General features: G+C 41.1%; 1 protein-coding gene across 2 annotated transcripts in view; it reads left to right on the forward strand.

Annotated features, from left to right (window-relative positions):
- fam171a2a (family with sequence similarity 171 member A2a) overlaps positions 1 to 19,126 on the forward strand; it is a 265,179-nt gene that overhangs the window by 156,277 nt on the left and 89,776 nt on the right. For both annotated transcript variants that reach the window (XM_073070661.1, XM_073070662.1), the window contains exon 4: positions 10,935 to 11,087. In XM_073070661.1, the coding sequence (XP_072926762.1) occupies positions 10,935 to 11,087 (153 nt within the window). The remainder of the gene's footprint in view (positions 1 to 10,934; positions 11,088 to 19,126) is intronic.

Below are 19,126 nucleotides of genomic sequence, written 5' to 3' on the forward strand. Positions count from 1 at the left end.
GTGTGCTATAATATCTCCAGAAAATAAAAGTTAACATTGCACTCACTCCTCTCTATATAATTAGTACATTCTATATAGGTTTCCCCCGCTATCCGAAGGTAGAGCGTTCCTATGAAACCGTTTGTAAGCCGAAATGTTGTAAAACAAAGAAGCAATTACCATTAATTTATATGGCAAAAATTTTTGAGCATTCCCAGACCCAAAAAATAACCTACCAAATCAAACCAAATAACACATAAAACCTAAAATAACACCAGCAAAAGCATAAGTAAAAGAAGGAATGATATGATAAATATACAGCCTATATAAAGTAGAACTATTGTAGGTACGGTGTAGTTTCACTTATCAAAGTCGGGAAGACAGCGAGCCAAAATTGATTTGGAGAAAAAAATCGGCACGTACACACAACTGCCCACACCAGGCTTCACGGTCATGGTAGTCTTTCTCGGGGTAAACACACGTATAAAGCGGGTGTCTTTTCTTCGTAACAGCGGAAATCCTCTTTGGTTAGCGAAAGCAGGTACTAAGGTAGGTCTTTCGTAACAGCGAGTTGTTGTAAAGCGAACATTCGAAAAACAGGGGCCACCTGTATTCATATTAAACTAGTTAATAAGTGGGGCAGCAAAGTGATGTAACAGCTAGTGCTGTTTGTGTGTAATTTGCATATTCTTTCTGTGAATATGTGGGTTTCCTCCTGGTGCTTGAGTTTCTTCCCACACTGAAAGGTGTACAAGCAGGGAAGTTAATTTTGCCTAGTCTAGGTGAGAGGCAGAATCTTGGGAATGTGAGGTGAATAAAATGAGATTAGTGTCAGGTTAGACTCGAGTTTGCTGGTGTTCTGAGAGCCTGTTTCTGTGCTCAATGACTCTGTCAATGCATGTAAGAATTGTATTTAACATACTGGTTAATGTAGTTGTACGTGTGCTCATTTGATTTTTAATCTGGAAGTATTTAGTGAGACTGGGTCCAGGGTAAATGGTGTGTTCTTCATGCCAAATGTGGGAATTTGGGCGACCTCCAGTTTCCCAAGTGCTCTGAGCTGCAGCTCCTTGGAGACTGTGTTAAGAAACTAGAGCTGCTGCTGGATAACCTTCAGCTCAAACAGGAGAGGGAGGTGACAGATGGGAGCTACAGGAAGGTAGTCACCAGTAAGGGAATAGGCAGAGTACCCCTGTGACGATTCCTCTAAATAACAATTACACTGGACGACATTTTTTTCAAAAGTGTTGCTTCTTCAGAATTTTTTTTGTTTATGATAGGCTGCTTGAAGATGAACACAAATATAATTTCAGACTATTTGTATCATGTAGGAATTTGGAGAAACAACAAATTAACTTTTATTGAATATAATATGTCTTATTGCATAATAGTGCTGATGCTTTGCAATAGTTCAACTAAGTTAAAGATACTTTGTTAATGATTTTCATTTGTACTCAGTGTCTGAGGCTTCTCGCTTGTGTCCAACAATAATTCGCCAGCATTGATGGATTCCAGTTGCCTTGGTATCTTTTCTCCATGACCGCAATGTCCTGGTGAAACCTTTCACCGTGCTCGTCACTAGCAGCACCAAGATTTGCAGGGAAGAAGTCTAAATGGGAATGCAGAAAATTGATCTTTAGTGGCACGTTGCATTTCATGGTTTTATATGCTTGAAGCATGCTTTCAACCAGCTGCATGTAGTTTGGTGCCCTGTAGATGCCAAGAAAAATTTCAACAACTTCCTTGAATGCCTTCCATGTGATTTTCTCCGGTCCCACTAGAAATCCTTCAAATTTCCTGTCATTGATGACCTGTTTGATTTGTGGACCAACAAAAATGCTTTCCTTAATCTGGGCATCAGTTATTCTGGGAAGCATCTGTCTCAAATATCAAAATCCTTCATAGAAATTTTTGTGCCTGGTGATAGCAAATTTCATCCTTACTGTCCTGAACCCAATAATTATTACTAAAACCTGTCCTGCCATGCAGCAGCCGCGCCGCCTAAGCATGCCCAAGCATGCCTAGATGAGATAGGAAACTTTCCATCTTACATTGTAGGCAACATTTTAATTGACTTGAATTATGAATTGAAATAATAAACATAAGTTTATTTAAAAAATGGTGCATGATAGGGAAATTTCATGGTGAATTTCATGATCAGTAGCCTAAAATTCATAAGATACACCTAAAGGTATTCAGGAAGCAAAATCTTTGTTGTCCAGTGTTATACAACTGTGGATATGTTGGGGAGGATGACCTACCATAGGAAGGCTGCGAGACTGAGCCTGGCAACGTAGCCTTGAAGAGAAACATGGGAGAAGAGGAGTGCAGTAATCAGAATCAGGTTTATTATCACTGGCATTTGATGTGAAATTTGTTAACTTAGCAGCTGCAGTTCAATGCAATACATAATTCAATAGATTCAATAGTTAGGGAAGCAATATTTTCTGTGGATGTGTAAGAGACGCGTAGATGGTCTTTTGCCTCCCAGGTGCCAGGGTCAGGTATATCTCAGGTCAGATCCACAAGATTCTGAAGGGGGAGATTGAGCAGCCAAATTTCATGCTGCATATTGGTACCAATGACATAGGTGGGGGAAGCAGGATGAGGTGCTGAAGAGAGGATATAGGAAGCTGAAGTGTGTCCACGTCCATAGATTGCTGAAATTTCAGAATAAGAATCAGGTTTATATGGTCCATAAGACCATAACAGATTTAGGACCAGAAGTAGGCCAGTCGGCCCATCAAGTCTGGTTGTGAAATTTGTTAACTTAGCAGCAACAGTACAATACAATACATAATAAATGCTAAAAAAGTATATCAATTACAGTAAGTATATATGTGTATTAAATAGAACCTAGAAATTTACAGGACATTACAGGCCCTTCCACCCCCAATGTTGTGCTGACCATGTAACCTACTCTAGAAATTACCTAGAATTACCCTACCACATAGCCCTCTATATTGCTAAGCTCCATGTACCTATCTAAGATTCTCTTAAAAGACCCTATTGTATCCACTTCCACTGCAGCCGCCGGCAGCCCATTCCATGCATCCACCACTCTGTGTGAAAAACTTACCTCTGACTACCCCCTTGTACTTATTTCCAAACACCTTAAAGCTATGCCCTCTTGTGTTATTCATTTCAGCCCTGGGAAAAAGCCTCTGAGTATCCACACAATCAATGCCTCTCATCATCTTATACACCTCTATCAGATCACCTCTCATCCTCCATCGCTCCAAGGAGAAAAGGCCGAGTTCACTCAACCTATTCTCATAAGGCATGCTCCCCAATCCAGGCAACATCCTTGTAAATCTCCTCTGCACCCTTTCTATAGTGAGGTGACCAGAACTGTGCACAGTACTCCAAGTGGGGTCTGACCAAGGTCTTATAGTTAAATTAAGAACAGTGCAAAAACAGAAATAATATTTTTTAAAAATGAAGAAGTGTCCATAGGTTTAATGGGTTCATAGGAATCTGAAGGCAGAGGGGAAGAAGCTGTTGGTGAATCACTGAGTGTGTTCCTTCAGGCTCCTGTACCTCCTTCCTGACAGTAACAGTGAGAAAAGGGCATGCCCTGGGTGATGGGGGACCTTAATATAGATGCTGGCTTTCTGAGGCAATGCTCCTTTAAGATGCCTTGGGTACTACGGAGGCTAGTACCCATGATGGGACTGATTAATTTTATAACTTTCTGTAGCTTTTTTTATCTTGTGCAGTAGCTCTCATACCAGCCAGTGATGCAGCCTGTCAAAATGCTCTTCATACTACTTCTATAGAAGTTTTCGAGTGTTTTAGGTGGCAAACCAAATCTCCTCAACTTCCTAATGAAATATATCTGCTGTTGTGCATTCTTTGTAGCTGCATCGATATGTTGGGTCCAGGTTAGATCCTCAGAGATGCTGACACCCAGGAACTTGAAACTGCTCACTCACTCATGTTATCACCAATCTGCATAGATTGTGGTCTTCCGGTTAGGAAGTCGAGGATCCAGTTGCAGAGGCCAGGTTCTGTAGGTTATTGACCAGGACTGGGAATTGTGGTGTTGATAGGGTTGTTACAACAGCATACGGTGTGTTGGTCTTCATTAGTCAGGAAATTGAGTTCAAGAGCTGTGCAATAATTTTGCAACTGTATCAAACCCTGGTTAGATTGCACGTGGAATATTGTGCTGAGTTCTGCTCACCTAGTTTTCAGAAGGATGTGGAAGCTTTAGAGAGGGTGCAGAGGAGATTTATCAGGATGCTGCCTGGACAAAAGAGCATGTTTTATAAAGGCAGGTTGAGCAAGCTAGTGCTTTTCTTCTTGGAGTGAAGGAGGATGAGAGGTGGCTTGATGGCGGTGTACAATGATAAGAGGCATAGATCAAGTGGATAGCCAGAATCAGTTCTCCAGGGTGGAAATGGTTAATACAAGCAGGTGTAATTTTAAGGTGATTGGAAGAAAGTATGGGGGTGGGGAGAATGTCAGAGGTAAGTTTTTCTTACACAGTGCTGTGGGCGTGTTGAACATGCTACTGGGGTGGTGGTAGAGGCAGATACATTAGAGGCAGGTGGATGATAGAAAATTTGAGGGCTATGTAGGAGGGAAGAGTTAAATTGATCTTAGAGTAGGTTAAAATGTTGACACAATATTGTGGGCTGAAGGGTATATACTGTGCTGTAATATTCTATCTTCTATTTTGCCCCTTTTTAAGTCAAACTTCCTCATTAGACTTGGAAGGTGTTAAAGCAGAATATTAGCTACAGAGATAGTGATATTTTTTTCTTCTTCTATGAGATTCCATTTGTATTGAATTTCACAATTGGGACCAGATCATGACAGTGGATACGTGCCTCTTGCAAACGGACACTTGTAGATTCTTATCAGATTCTTTTGTCTTGAAGTGGATTCTTTACTCTCTTCATATTTCATATCTGCCTGATACAGGTAGATACTTTATTGATCCCAAAAGAAATTAGTGTCACAGTAGCGTTACAAGTGCACAGATATCCAAGTATTAGATGAGAATTCAGAAAGAATAAAAAAAATTACCTTAAAATGAGATGTACAAGATTTACAAGTCAAAGATCACAAGATTTCCAAGTTCACGCTGATACAATGGTAATGCAAGAATAGCCATAATATTATACAGTAATGGGTGCACATTCACACCATCCAGGTAAGAAGTGATGGCAATATTGCACAGAGTGTCTGCAATAGCATAGTGTGATAAACAGAGTTAAACAGAGCTCTAGTAAACAGAGGCTAATAACAGTTTAACAGGAGGGGTCATCACTTCCCCGGCTATAGGTTGACTCATTATAGAGCCTAATGGCCGAGGGTAAGTGTGAACTCATGTTGTACTCTTTGGAGCAGCACAGTTGTCTTAGTCTATTACTGAAAGTGCTCCTCTGTTCAGCCAAGGTGACATGCAGAGAGTGAGAAACATTGTCCAGAATTTCCAGGATTTTCCGGAGAGCCCTTTGTTCTACCACAGCCTCCAGTGTGTCCAGTTTGACTCCTATAACAGAACCAGCCTTTCCAATCTATTTATTGAGCCTGTTGGCATCACCTGTGTTGATGCCATTGCCCCAGCACACCACCACATAGAAGATTGTACTGGTGACAACAGACTGGTAGAACATGTGAAAGAGAGGCCTGCATACTCCAAAGGAGCTCGTTCTCCTCAGGAAGTAGAGGCGACTCTGGCCCTTCTTGTACACAGACTCTGCTTCACTCAGGTCTGTCATCCAGCTGCACCCCCAGGTACTTGTAGGTCCTCACCACATCCACATCCTCACCACCAATAGTAACAGGGAGCAGTGCAGGCTTAGTCTTCCTAAAGTCCATCACCATCTCATTTGTCTTACTGATGTTGAGATGCAGATGATTCAGCTTGCACCATTCGACAAAGTTCTCCACCAGGGTCTTGTATTCATCCTCCTATCCTCCATTTATACACCCAACTATTGCTGAGTCATCAGAGAATTTCTGTAGATGTCATGACACAGTGTTGTATCTAAAGTTGGAGGTATACAGGGTAAACAGGAAGGGAGCCAATACAGTCCCCCATGGGGTTCCAGTGCTGCTTAAATATTAAATCTGCTTGGGTTTAAACTTTAAATGTCAGCAGAACTAAATTAAAAACACATTGTTATTGGTATCATTATGGCATTTGTCAATTATTTCAATTTCAAATCCACTAGTAATGCATTGGACAGAGATTTACTTTTCTGCCTCTGCGAAATGTATAAAGTATAGCACTGTTAATATCATCTGATGTGTTGAGGCCCACTAAACTTATCTGCATAACAGAATATGCAGCTGAACTACAAATACACAGGGCGGTACAGAAAATGCAAAATCACAGATCCAGGAACGCTTGCAACATTTCAGTAAGTCCCAGTGAGGGGTGTACCAGCCACCAGACAGAAAAATGAACAATTGGAGACGCAAAATGCTTAGTCATTTTCTTGGGACCATTTGCTGCTTGCTCCAATAATAAATCCAAAAAATGACATTGCCTCAGTTTGACACAAAACCTTAAAGCATTCCATAAGGTCAGCATATTTCCATGTCTTTTCTACATGTGCTTTCGCTAGTGAAATGTTGCTTTTTTAAAAACTTAACTGTTACGTTAACAACTGCAACATCTCTGGGAAGAAGTGGTGGTAGTTTTATTTCCTGAACTTTATAACTATAAATTCCAACTGCAGTTCATCAAAATACATAGGTAGAAAAAGTAACAACAATTGTGCTATATTTTAAAACAATGCAGTCAAACTAATTTCTGAGTTAATAGTGACAAACGGCTTACATGGTATATGTTGCCTCTGGGCTTGAAGAAATAACATTCCAATTATATCCAGTGTTCTTTAATGCAGTATTCTTTTCATTTTTGTGTGGTAATCTGAACACACATTGATCTTGCCTGTGTCTGCATTGTACTTTGCTATATATAAGATTATAAAACATAAGATTTTGGAGTAGAAGTAGGCTATTCAGCCCCTCAAATCAGCTCCCTACCATTCAATGAGAATTGGTATAATTTGATCAAAGTCTCAACTCCTACCTGTGCTGATTAACTGTCCGAAGTATTTGCCGATATCTTTAACCTCTCGCTTTGGCGGTGTGAGTTATCCACTTGCTTTAAACAGGCTTCAATTATACCGGTACCTAAGAAGAATGTGATAACCTGGCCCAATGACTATCACAGAGCAGCACTTGCATCCACTGTGATGAAGTATTTTGAGAGGTTACTGATAAAATATATCAACCCCTGCCAAAGAAATGACTTGCATCTGCTCCATTTTGCCTAGCGGAGCAACGTGTCCACAGCAGATGCCATCCCATTGGTTCTTCACACAGCCCTGGAACATCTGAATAGCAAAGGTGCATACATCAGGATGCTCTTTATCAACTACAGCTCAGCATTCAATACCATCATCCCCTCAAAACTAACTGGTAATCTTTAAAACCTTGGCCTCAACAGTTTCATGTGCAATTGAATCCTCAATTTCTTTCATTTGGATTGGCAACATCATCTCCACAATCTCTATCAGCACAAACACACCACAAGGCTGTGTGCTTAGCCCCCTGCTCTACTCACTTTACACTTATGACTGTGAGGCTAAACACAGCTCCAATGCCATATTTATATTTGCTGATGACACCTTTGATTCAGCCAATGATAATTGTGATGATGAATCAGCATACAGGTGGGAGATTGAAAATCTGGCTGAGTGATGCCAAAACAACTGCCTACTCAATGGCACCAAGGCCAAGGAGCTGATTATTGACCAAGAGGAGGAAACCAGAGGTCCATGAGCCAGTCCTCATCAGTGGAGAGGGTCAGCAGCTTTCCATTCCTCGGTGTTATAATTTCAGAGGATCTGTCCTGGACCCAACACGTAAGTGCAATTATGAAGAGAGCACAGCAGCACCTCTACTTGCTTAGAAGTTTGCATAGACCTCTAAAACTTTGACAAACTTCTATAGATGTGTGGCGTAGAGTATGTTGACGGGTTGCATCATAGCCTGGTATAGAAACTCCAATGCCCTTGAATGAAAAATCCCATTAAAAGTAGTGGATACAGCCCAGTCCATCATGGGTAAAGCCCTACCCATCACTGAGCATGTTTTCATGAAGCGTTGTCACAGGAAAGCAGCATCCGTCATCAGGGAACCCTCCATCCAGGCCATGCTCTCTTCTCACTGCTGCCATCAGGAAGAAGGTGCAGGAGACTCATGGCTCACACCACAGGTTCAGGAACAGTTATTAACCTTCAACCATCAGGTTCCTGACCAGAAGGGGTAACTTCACTTGCCCCATCATTGAACTGTTCCCATTACCTATGGGTTCACTTTCAAGGACTCCTCATCTCATATTCTCAATATCTATTGTTTATTTATTTATTTATTTGCATAGTTTGTTGTCTTTTGCACACTAGTTTGTCCGTTCTTTTGGGTATGGTCATTTACTGATTGTTAAGGTTATTGGATTTATTGAGTGCAAGGATATGAATCTCAGAGTTATATATGGTGATATATATGCACTTTGATAATAAATTTACTCTGATTTTCATACCTTAATGCCTAAAAATCCACGCGTCAGCTTTGGACATATTTCATAGTTCAGCAGTGCTATCTCAGGCACAAGTGATTTTGGAAAGATTAAATCTAAGTGGTTTTGTGGGTATCATTTCAAGTTGCTTTAATAGTGATATTGATGGTGCTCAAGGAGTCATAGCTTGCTATTAAAGATTTATTAATCAATATTGGAATAAAATTGTTTCCAGATACTTGTATAATTAAAAAGCAGACCAATTTCTCAGCTTGGTGCTAAGAGATGAACATAAAGAAATGCCACGTTGTGTGAATGGCAGAGGGGTGTGCTGAGGGTTTGTTCTGTGACCTCACAAAATCTGCTCTACAATGAGAAGCTTGAACACCTATCATTAGGCCTGTCTGATTCCCTCTTTACAGCACTATGTTTATTGTACAGCAGCTAAAATTGACACACACAGCCTGAGTTTCATCCAAGTGAGGAGATTGGGTGGAATTATCTGGACTAGAATTACTTTCATGGAAAGCACAAGCAAAATCAGTTGATGGGGCAAAGAGGACATATTGAAAATTTAGGAAATTTATCTTTTTGTAGATGTTTATGCAAATATGGAATATGTACTAGTGTTTGGAATGATCTGTATGGATGGCTTTCTAAACAAAGCTTCTTTTGCTGTTGCAGCACAAAAAATGCTGGAAGAGCTTAGAAGGTTAATACACAAAATGTCAATGGTCCACTTCCCTCCATAGATGCTGCCTGACTTACTGAGTTCCTCCAGCATTTTGTGTGTTGCTCCAGATTTCCAGCAACTACAGTCTCTGGAGTCTTTTTTAAAATTGTATCTCAGTACGTGTCACAATATTAAGCCAATTGCCATATACATAACTGTAGCAGATTCTCCAAATTATTCAAAGAGGGAGTTTAGTTACTTGAAAAATATTATTGGAAGAGATTACATCTTGTGGAGGACTAACTCAAAGCAGTTCCAGTGGGCTGTATGGTTTTTAATTTCCAGTATCTTTGGCCACCAGTCATTCTGGTACTGCCAGAGGCAATGTGAAAAAGTACCTGTTCATCATAAAGAGATTCCCTACTTCAACAAAGGCAACAATACTGACAATACTGGCCCCTACATTCCTTGTGTTCACGGTAAGGCTACAAAAAAGGTGGCACTGTAGCGTAAAGATATGGGCTGGGATGTGGAATTCCCAAATGTTTTAGTGTCAGAATACTGACACAGATAATTGTCAAGTCAAGTTTATTGTTATCTAACTATAGGCATGCATACCGTCAAATGCGACAACGTTTCTCCAGACCAGGGTGTAAACCACAGTAGTATACGTGGCACATGGTAACTTGGGAAAAGAAAGGAAAAATCTGCAGGAGAATTATGCATAAATAAAGTAAATTCATAAATATTGTAGGGTAAAGAACAAATTAGCTCTCAATTGTTGAGGTAAATGTAAAAATGATCATGGAGCCTTCAGATAACAGACAAATAGAAAAATATGATTTCTTAATCATATTTCCTACAAAAGGTAGTGGATTCAGCCCAGTACATCATGGGTAAAGCCCTCCTAACCATTGAGCACTTCTACATGAAATGCTGTCATAGGAAAGCAGCATCCATCATCAGAGATCCTCACCACCAGGACATGCTCTCTTCTCACTGCTGCCATTAGGGAGCAGGTACAAGAGCCTCAGGACTCACAGCACCAGGTCCAGGAACAGTTACTACCCCTCAACCATCAGGCTCTCGAATAAAAGGGAATAACTACACTCACTTGCCCCATCACTGAGATGTTACCCCAGTGATCTCACTTATCTCATTGCCTCGTGTTCTAATTATTTATTGCTATTTATTTGTATTTGCATTTGCACAGTTTGTTGTCTTCTGCACTCCTGTTAATCTTTCATTGATCCTGTTAGTTACTACTATAGATTTGCTGAGTATGCCCACAGGAAAATGAATCTCAGGGTTGTATATGGTGACATACATATACTTTGTTAATAAAATTTACTTTGAATTTCAAACTTTATTTAAACTTGAGGAAAATAGGGAGTGGTCGGAGTAGAACAAAGATACTGAGTAAAATAGTTGAATGAGGTGCAGGACTAATTCAATCCTGGTTATTTATGAACTATTTAACAACTTTGCTTACAAGAGATTGACAATGCTAAATCCTGAAATACACAACTTTAATCCTAAAGGTCTTTTCATCTCTTATTGTTTGATTTCTCTCTAACTTCCAATAATGCTACTATCAGGAACAGCCTTAATGAAGGATAGGTACAAAGATTTTCATCTTTTTAAATAAATTGTGAGTGACACTGCAAGAAGAAGAGCCTTGATGTTAGAAGTGATTAGTTTTTTTCATTGTAATTATGATGTTTCCTTCTCATTTAGGTGCCAAGAGTCAACCATGTGTCCAGTTCCAAAGGAAGAATGTTAGGCTTCCAGAAAACACTTCGTACAGTGATCTGTCTGCCTTTTTAACAACAACCACCGATGAAGTGGAAAGATTTCCCTATCTCTTGGGCTATGAAACTGATAAAACAGGTAAAAAAATGGATTTTGAGTTGCTGGGGAATTGGAGGCATTTGTCGTAAATGAAAGCAGAAAGTCACTGATATAATGATGCAACATTGAAAATCAAACCATTACTACTTATGATATGCACCCTCACCTTACATAGTTTATTTGCCATTTTAGTTTGCCTCTGTGGCAACTTTGAGGTACACCTGTACACCTACGCATTCATGCAAATATCTAATCAGCCAATCATGTAGCAGCAAGTGATGCATAAAAGCATGCAGACATAGTCAAGATGTTCAGTTGTTGTTCAGACCAAACATCAGAATTGGGAAGAAATGTGATCTCAGTGGCTTTAAATGTGGAATGATAGTTGGTGCCGAACGGAATGGTTTGAGTTTCTGAGAAACTGCTGATCTCCTGGAATATTCCCACACAAGTTTCTGGAGTTTAGAGAATGGCATGGGGAAGAAAACACCCAGTGAGTGGCAGTACTGTGGGTGAAAACGTCTTGTTAATGAGAGAGGTCAGAGGAGAATGGCCAGACTGGTTCAAGCTGACTGGAAGGCAACAGTAACTCTTATTAACCACACCACAACAGAAGTGGATGGGCTACAGCGGCAGAAGACAATGAACATTCAGGAGGTACCAAATAAAGTGGCCACTAAGTGTATATTTCATTTTTTCTGTTTCTCTTCAATATAAATAAAATTTACCGAATGTACCTGTGGATAGATATTATACAAAGGCAGGGAGGATTGGCAAAATCTACACAACGTTGGAGATATTGAGCAGATTAGGCATATCTGTGAAGGAAGAGTAAAGAGTTAACATTTCCTGTCAGAAACCTTTCATCAGAATTGGAAAAGGAAGGAAACCTGTGTATGTTAAGATGTAGACAGGTGTGTGGGTGGAGAGAGTGGGGATTACCTGTGATAGGGTGGATACTGAGATTGTCCATGTAAGTAACTGCTTCTAGTGTTTCTGTTGCTAAGAGCTTGGAATGAATACTATTTATTGCTGATGTGTTTAGAGAAATGGTAAATGAAGAGTCGGGGGCAGGATAATATTTTGAAACAGAGATACATAACACAGCAGCTGCTAGAAATCTGGAGTAAGAAGGTTGGAGATATATGAAACATATGTATTGCATCTATAGTACTGTGCACATCTATAGAAATTCTTTAAAGTGAAAATGCTTTCAAAAATAATAAAATGAAAAGTTTCTAAATCTCAAAAAAATGTTATAAAGAGCAGTGAACAATAGAAAAAAACTAAATGAAATCAATATTTGGTGTGACAATCCTTTGCCTTTAAAACTATATCTATTCTCTTAAGTACACTGTTATTGGCAAGTGGCCTATTGGATAAGGCATCGGTCTAGTGATCTGAAGGTCACTGGTTCGAGCCTCAGCTGAGGCAGCATGTTGTGTCCTTGAGCAAGGCACTTAACAACACATTACTCTGTGACGACATCGGTGCCAAGCTGCACGGGTCCTAGTGCCCTTCTCTTGAACAACATCGGTGGCATGGAGAGGGGAAGCTTGCAGCTTGGGCAACTACCAGTCTCCCATGCAACCCTGCCCAGGCCTGCGCCTTGGAAACCTTCCAAAGCACAAATCCATGGTCTCACGAGACTAACAAATGCCTATAAACACTGTTATACAGTTTTAATAGAAAATAGGTTGGTAGGTTGTTCCAAACATCTTGGAGAAGTTGCCACAGTTCTAGTGCGGACTTTAGCTGTCTCACTTGGCTCTGTCTCTCCAGATAATCCTAGAGAGCCTTGATGTTGTTGAGGTCAGGGCTCTGTAAAGGCCATATAATCTGAAACCATCTTTTTAAACAATCTAGGGTGCCTAAGACTTTTGCACAGTACTGTATGAAGTGAGAAAATCACAAACTAATGTTGCAGATGGGGGATATTTCTTCAAATTTGGCCATAAACAGGGAAGGCTGGTTATATAAATTTTTTGAATTCAATAATAAGCCCTCAATGTCAAGCGCAGGATGAGTCAGCAAAAATACTGACGACTTGTTGTTGTGGAAAGTTATGTTGCTCTGTGTATTGTTGTGAGTGTAAATAGTATCTTGGTGGCATGGATGAGTTGGGAGGAAGGGCCTGTTGCAGTGCTAAATACGTTTCTAAATCTATTTCTCATCTGACCCAGTATACAGGGAACCCAACACTGCTAGTGCACTTGGAGTATTCTAAACACTGATTCTGGGAATTTAATTGAAAGTGTCTCGAAAGGTCTTTATGGTTATGAAATTCACATTGCATCTAAAATACTGTAGTGGAAGAGTCAACCTCTTTAAACTCTGCATCATACTGCCAGAAGTAAGAGCGTATTATCAGCACCAACAACTTCTATCTCACAATGTCTGTTGCATTTATCTCTGAAGAGATATGATGTGATGGAGTGAGTATAAATAGAAATGCTGTGAATGGACCTGTCACTACTTATTTCAATTCATTCTCAGGATATGGGCCTCACTGAACAATCCATTATGCATTGTCTAGTTACTATTTGGCAGATAGTTGTGGGCTTGTCATCTAATGGTGATGCTCATGCATTGAAAATCTTAATGACAAGCACATTTGGTGCTTTTCTGATTCCTTTCCCATGGACATAAACTGAGGAGCAATTCACTGTCTACCAACACGTTTTGAGGATGTGTGAGAAACTAGAGAACCTCAAATCAAAGTACATTTACTATCAAAGTATGTGTACTATGTACAACCTTGAAATTCATCTCCTTACAGGCAGCCACAAAACAAAGAAACCCTACAGAACTCATTTTTAAAAAAAGACTGTCAAACACCCAATGAGCAAAAAAAAATAAAAGCAAGCTGAAGTTCACGAAAATGAATCTATAGCCGCTGCAGCTGATCCAGGAGCCTGTTAGTTGCAGGCCACAGACTCAGTTCACAGCAGAGATGAGTAAACCTCACTGTGCAGCGAGCTGAACACCAGCCCCAGCTCTCTGAACTTTTAAAATCTGGCCTGGCACTTAAACCTGGAGAGAAACGCTCACAGCCACGTGGACAACACGGGCAGATCGCTGAGCTGTGAGGCAGTAGCCAGTAACTCCAGTGTATATTACAAACACGAGAGTTTCTGCAGACGCTGGAAATCCAAAGCAGCACACACAAAATGCTGGAGGAACTCAGTAGGTCAGGCAGCATCTATGGAAAAGAGTAAACAGTTGACGTTCTGGACCGAGACCTTTCATCAGGACTGAGAAGGAAGGGGGAAGATGCCAGAATGAAAAGGTGGGGGGAGGAGAAGGAGGTTAGTTGGAAGGTGATAGATGAAACCAGGTGGGTGAGAAAGGTCAAGTGCTAGAGAGGAAGGAATCTGATAGGAGAGGAGAGTGGACCACAGGAGAGAGGGAATATCCAGATGAGAAGAAGTGAAAGGTTAGAGTGGGGAATAGAGGAATGAGGGGAGGAAGAATTTGTGTACATTGCCGCTGCAAAATAATAAGTTACAGGATTACTTTTATTTATTCCTTCCTGGGAAGAGGCTGCTACTGACAATGGTGGCATTTATTGTGCATACCTAATTGCTTCTCACACTGAAGAGGCAAGTGAGATTCAACTATCTGTGTTCTATCTCCTTAGCTGAAGATTGATTGACCCAGAGTGGCCACCATCATAGTCTCTCACTTGACATTCACCTTTTAACTTGCTGGTGCTAACTGGGTTTAACAGTGCTGCTGCTGTGATAGAACACGAATGGCATCAAAAGTTGGCCAGACTTGACAAAGCAGTAGTTTTCATGCTTACCATCATGGAATTTTGCATTTTCCTTAAATACATCAGGAGCATTTATTTTAAACTTTTGAATTTTTAAATAATCTGCCATGGTGTAGTTTGAATTTGAGCCTCTAGGTCAATGATCTAGAGTTCTGGCTGCTAATCCACTAAATTAACCATGTGACCACTGCCTTCCGGCCTATGACAACGAGGATGGTGTGTGTGAGGCTTACTGTTACCCTTTCTTTTCAAAGTGATGGAAGTAGCAGGTGTTTGTGACTGAAATGGGGAAGATGATTTGCCAGTGGTCCTGGATCAGTGATCAACTTGAAAGGACAGAGAAGAAAATAAAGGATGTTGCTGGGTTGATATGAACACCATTTTGTGTGCTTCACTTCAGACATCTTATATCAGACCTTGTTTGTTTTTACTTGGCACCTTTTCACTGGTAATCCCCTTGTCAGTTTAGAAACATAGAAACATAGAAAATAGGTGCAGGAGTAGGCCATTCGGCCCTTTGAGCCTGCACCACCATTCAGTATGATCATGGCTGATCATCCAACTCAGAACCCTGTACCTGCTTTCTCTCCATACACCCTGATCCCTTTAGCCACAAGGGCCATATCTAACTTCCTCTTAAATATTGCCAATGAACCGGCCTCAACTGTTTCCTGTGGCAGAGAATTCCACAGATTCACCACTCTCTGTGTGAAGAAGTCTTTCCTCATCTCGGTCCTAAAAGGCTTCCCCTTTATCCTTAAACTGTGACCCCTCGTTCTGGACTTCCCCAACATCGGAAACAATCTTCCTGCATCTAGCCTGTCCAATCCCTTTAGAATTTTAAACGTTTCAATAAGATCCCCCCTCAATCTTCTAAATTCCAGCGAGTATAAGCCTAGTCGAGCCAGTCTTTCTTCATATGAAAGTCCTGCCATCCCAGGAATCAATCTGGTGAACCTTCTTTGTACTCCCTCTATGGCAAGAATGTCTTTCCTCAGATTAGGGGACCAAAACTGCACACAATACTCCAGGTGTGGTCTCATCAAGGCCTTGTACAACTGCAGTAGAACCTCCCTGCTCCTGTACTCAAATCCTCTTGCTATGAAAGCCAACATACCATTTGCCTTTTTCACCACCTGCTGTACCTGCATGCCCACTTTCAATGACTGGTGTATAATGACACCAAGGTCTCGTTGCACCTCCCCTTTTCCTAATTGGCCACCATTCAGATAATAATCTGTTTTCCTGTTCTTGCAACCAAAGTGGATAACCTCACATTTATCCATATTAAATTGCGTCTGCCATGAATTTGCCCACTCACCTAACCTATCCAAGTCACCCTGCATCCTCTTAGCATCCTCCGCCGCCCAGCTTCGTGTCATCCGCAAACTTGGAGTTGCTGCATTTAATTCCCTCGTCTAAATCATTAATATATATTGTAAACAACTGGGGTCCCAGCACTGATCCTTGCGGTACCCCACTAGTCACTGCCTGCCATTCTGAAAGGGTCCCGTTTACTCCCACTCTTTGCTTCCTGTCTGCCAACCAATTCTCTATCCACATCAATACCATACCCCCAATACCGTGTGCTTTAAGTTTGCATACTAATCTCCTGTGTGGGACCTTGTCAAAAGCCTTTTGAAAATCTAAATATACCACATCCACTGGCTCTCCCCTATCCACTCTACTAGTTACATCCTCAAAAAATTCTATAAGATTCGTCAGACATGATTTTCCTTTCACAAATCCATGCTGACTTTGTCCGATGATTTCACCTCTTTCCAAATGTGCTGTTATCACATCTTTGATAACCGACTCTAGCATTTTCCCCACCGCCAATGTCAGACTAACCGGTCTATAATTCCCCGGTTTCTCTCTCCCTCCTTTTTTAAAAAGTGGGGTTACATTAGCCACCCTCCAATCCTCAGGAACTAATCCAGAATCTAAGGAGTTTTGAAAAATTATCACTAATGCATCCACTATTTCTTGGGCTACTTCCTTAAGCACTCTGGGATGCAGACCATCTGGCCCTGGGGATTTATCTGCCTTTAATCCCTTCAATTTACCTAACACCACTTCCCTACTAACATGTATTTCCCTCAGTTCCTCCATCTCACTAGACCCTCAGTCCCCTACTATTTCTGGAAGATTATTTATGTCCTCCTTAGTGAAGACAGAACCAAAGTAGTTATTCAATTGGTCTGCCATGTCTTTGTTCCCTATGATCAATTCACCTGTTTCTGACTGTAAAGGACCTACATTTGTCTTGACCAATCTTTTTCATTTCACGTATCTATAAAAGCTTTTACAGTCAGTTTTTATGTTCCCTGCCAGCTTTCTCTCATAATCTTTTTTCCCTTTCCTAATTATGCCCGTTGTCCTCCTCTGCTGGTCTCTGAATTTCTCCCAGTCCTCAGGTGTGCCGCTTTTTTTTGCTAATTTATATGTTTCTTCTTTGGACTTGATACTATCCCTAATTTCCCTTGTCAGCCATGGGTGCACTACCTTCCCTGGTTTATTCTTTTGCCAAACTGGGATGAACAATTGTTGTAGTTCATCCATGCGATCTTTAAATGCTTGCCATTGCATATCCACCGTCAACCCTTTAAGTATCATTTGCCAGTCTATCTTAGCTAATTCACGTCTCATACCTTCAAAGTTACCCTTCTTTAAGTTCAGAACCTTTGTTTCTGAATTAACTATGTCACTCTCCATCTTAATGAAGAATTCCACCATATTATGGTCACTCTTACCCAAGGGGCCTCGCACGACAAGATTGCTAACTAACTCTTCCTCATTGCTCAATACCCAATCCCTGTCCCTCAATCATTATTTAGAAACAAAAATGACACAGATTCTAGGTTAAGCTTTGGACATGGGTTCTATGTAGATGTGTGTACTAGTGTGGGAAAGGTTGAAGTGAGGCATGACCAGTTTGAAGGGTCATGGTGGGAAGCTGTTAGGTTCAGTGCTAGTGTAAGGGAACAAAATCCACAGCAGCAGCATTGTTAAACCCAGTTAGTACCAGTAAGTTAAAGGGTGAGTGTCGAGCGAGAGACCATGATTGTACTCACTCTGGGTCAATCAGTCTTCAGCTAAGGAGATAGAACATAGATCACTACCGCACAATACAGACCATTTGGCCCACAATGTTGGCTGTAACCTACTTCACAATCAATCTAACCCTTCCCTCCTACACAGCCCGTAACCCTCTGTTTCCTTCCATCCTCGCGCCTAAGAGTATCTTAAATGTCCTTAATATTATCGACCCCTACCACCCCGCTGACAGAGTATTCCAGGTATTTGCCACGCTCTGTAAAATAAAGCTTACAAGTTCAAGTTCAAAGCAAAATGCTGGAGGAACTCAGCAGGTCTGGCAGCATCAATGGAAATGAATAAACAGTCGATGTTTCAGGCCAAGGCCCTTCTTCTAGACTGAGAAAAAAGGGGGAAGATGCCAGAATGAAAAGGTGTGGGGAGGGGAAGGAGGACAGCTGAAAGGTGATGGGTGAAGCCAGGTGAGTGGGAAAGGTCAAGGGCAGGAGAGGAAGGAATCTGATAGGAGAGGAGAGTGGCTCATAAGAGAGAGGGAAGTAGGAGGGGTCCCAGGGGAATAGGTGAGAATAGGTAAAAGGTCAGAGTGATGAATAGAAGAAGGGGGGTGATAGAGGAAATGTTGCTCAAGAAGAGGAGAAATCGATATTCATGCCATCAGGATGACAGACAGACACATACTTTATTGATACCCAGACAGTGTTGCTTCTCCACTCTGAGGGTGGCTTCATCTCGGCACAAGAGGAAGCCATGAACCGACACATCAAAATGGGAACAGGAATTAAAATGTTTGACCACTGGGAAGTCCCGCTTGTGGGAGATGGTGCAGAGGTGCTCAACGAAGCGGTCCTCCAATTTACGATGGGTCCCACCAATGTAGAGAAGGCCGCATTGGGAGCACCGGACACAATAGACGACCCCAGCAGATTTACAGGTGACGCGTTGCCTCACCTGGAAGGACTGTTTAGGGCCTTGAATGGAGTTGAGGGAGGGAAATTCCAAGTTTCTTGTCAACTGACTATACATAGACACAACCAAATGAAACAATGTTCCTCCGGACCACAGTGCACTCACAATGCATACATCACACACAGCACATAAACCAAAATATTATCACAAATAAGTTAATAAAATATCAATCAAAGTTTGTAGCACAGGTGAACAATTCTGGATTGGGTGTTGTGTAATAAACCAGATTTGATTTGGGAGCTTAATTAAAGGAACCCTTAGGAGACAGTGATTATAATAT

Source organism: Hemitrygon akajei, chromosome 18 (assembly GCF_048418815.1).
Source record: "Hemitrygon akajei chromosome 18, sHemAka1.3, whole genome shotgun sequence".
Taxonomy (NCBI): domain Eukaryota; kingdom Metazoa; phylum Chordata; class Chondrichthyes; order Myliobatiformes; family Dasyatidae; genus Hemitrygon; species Hemitrygon akajei.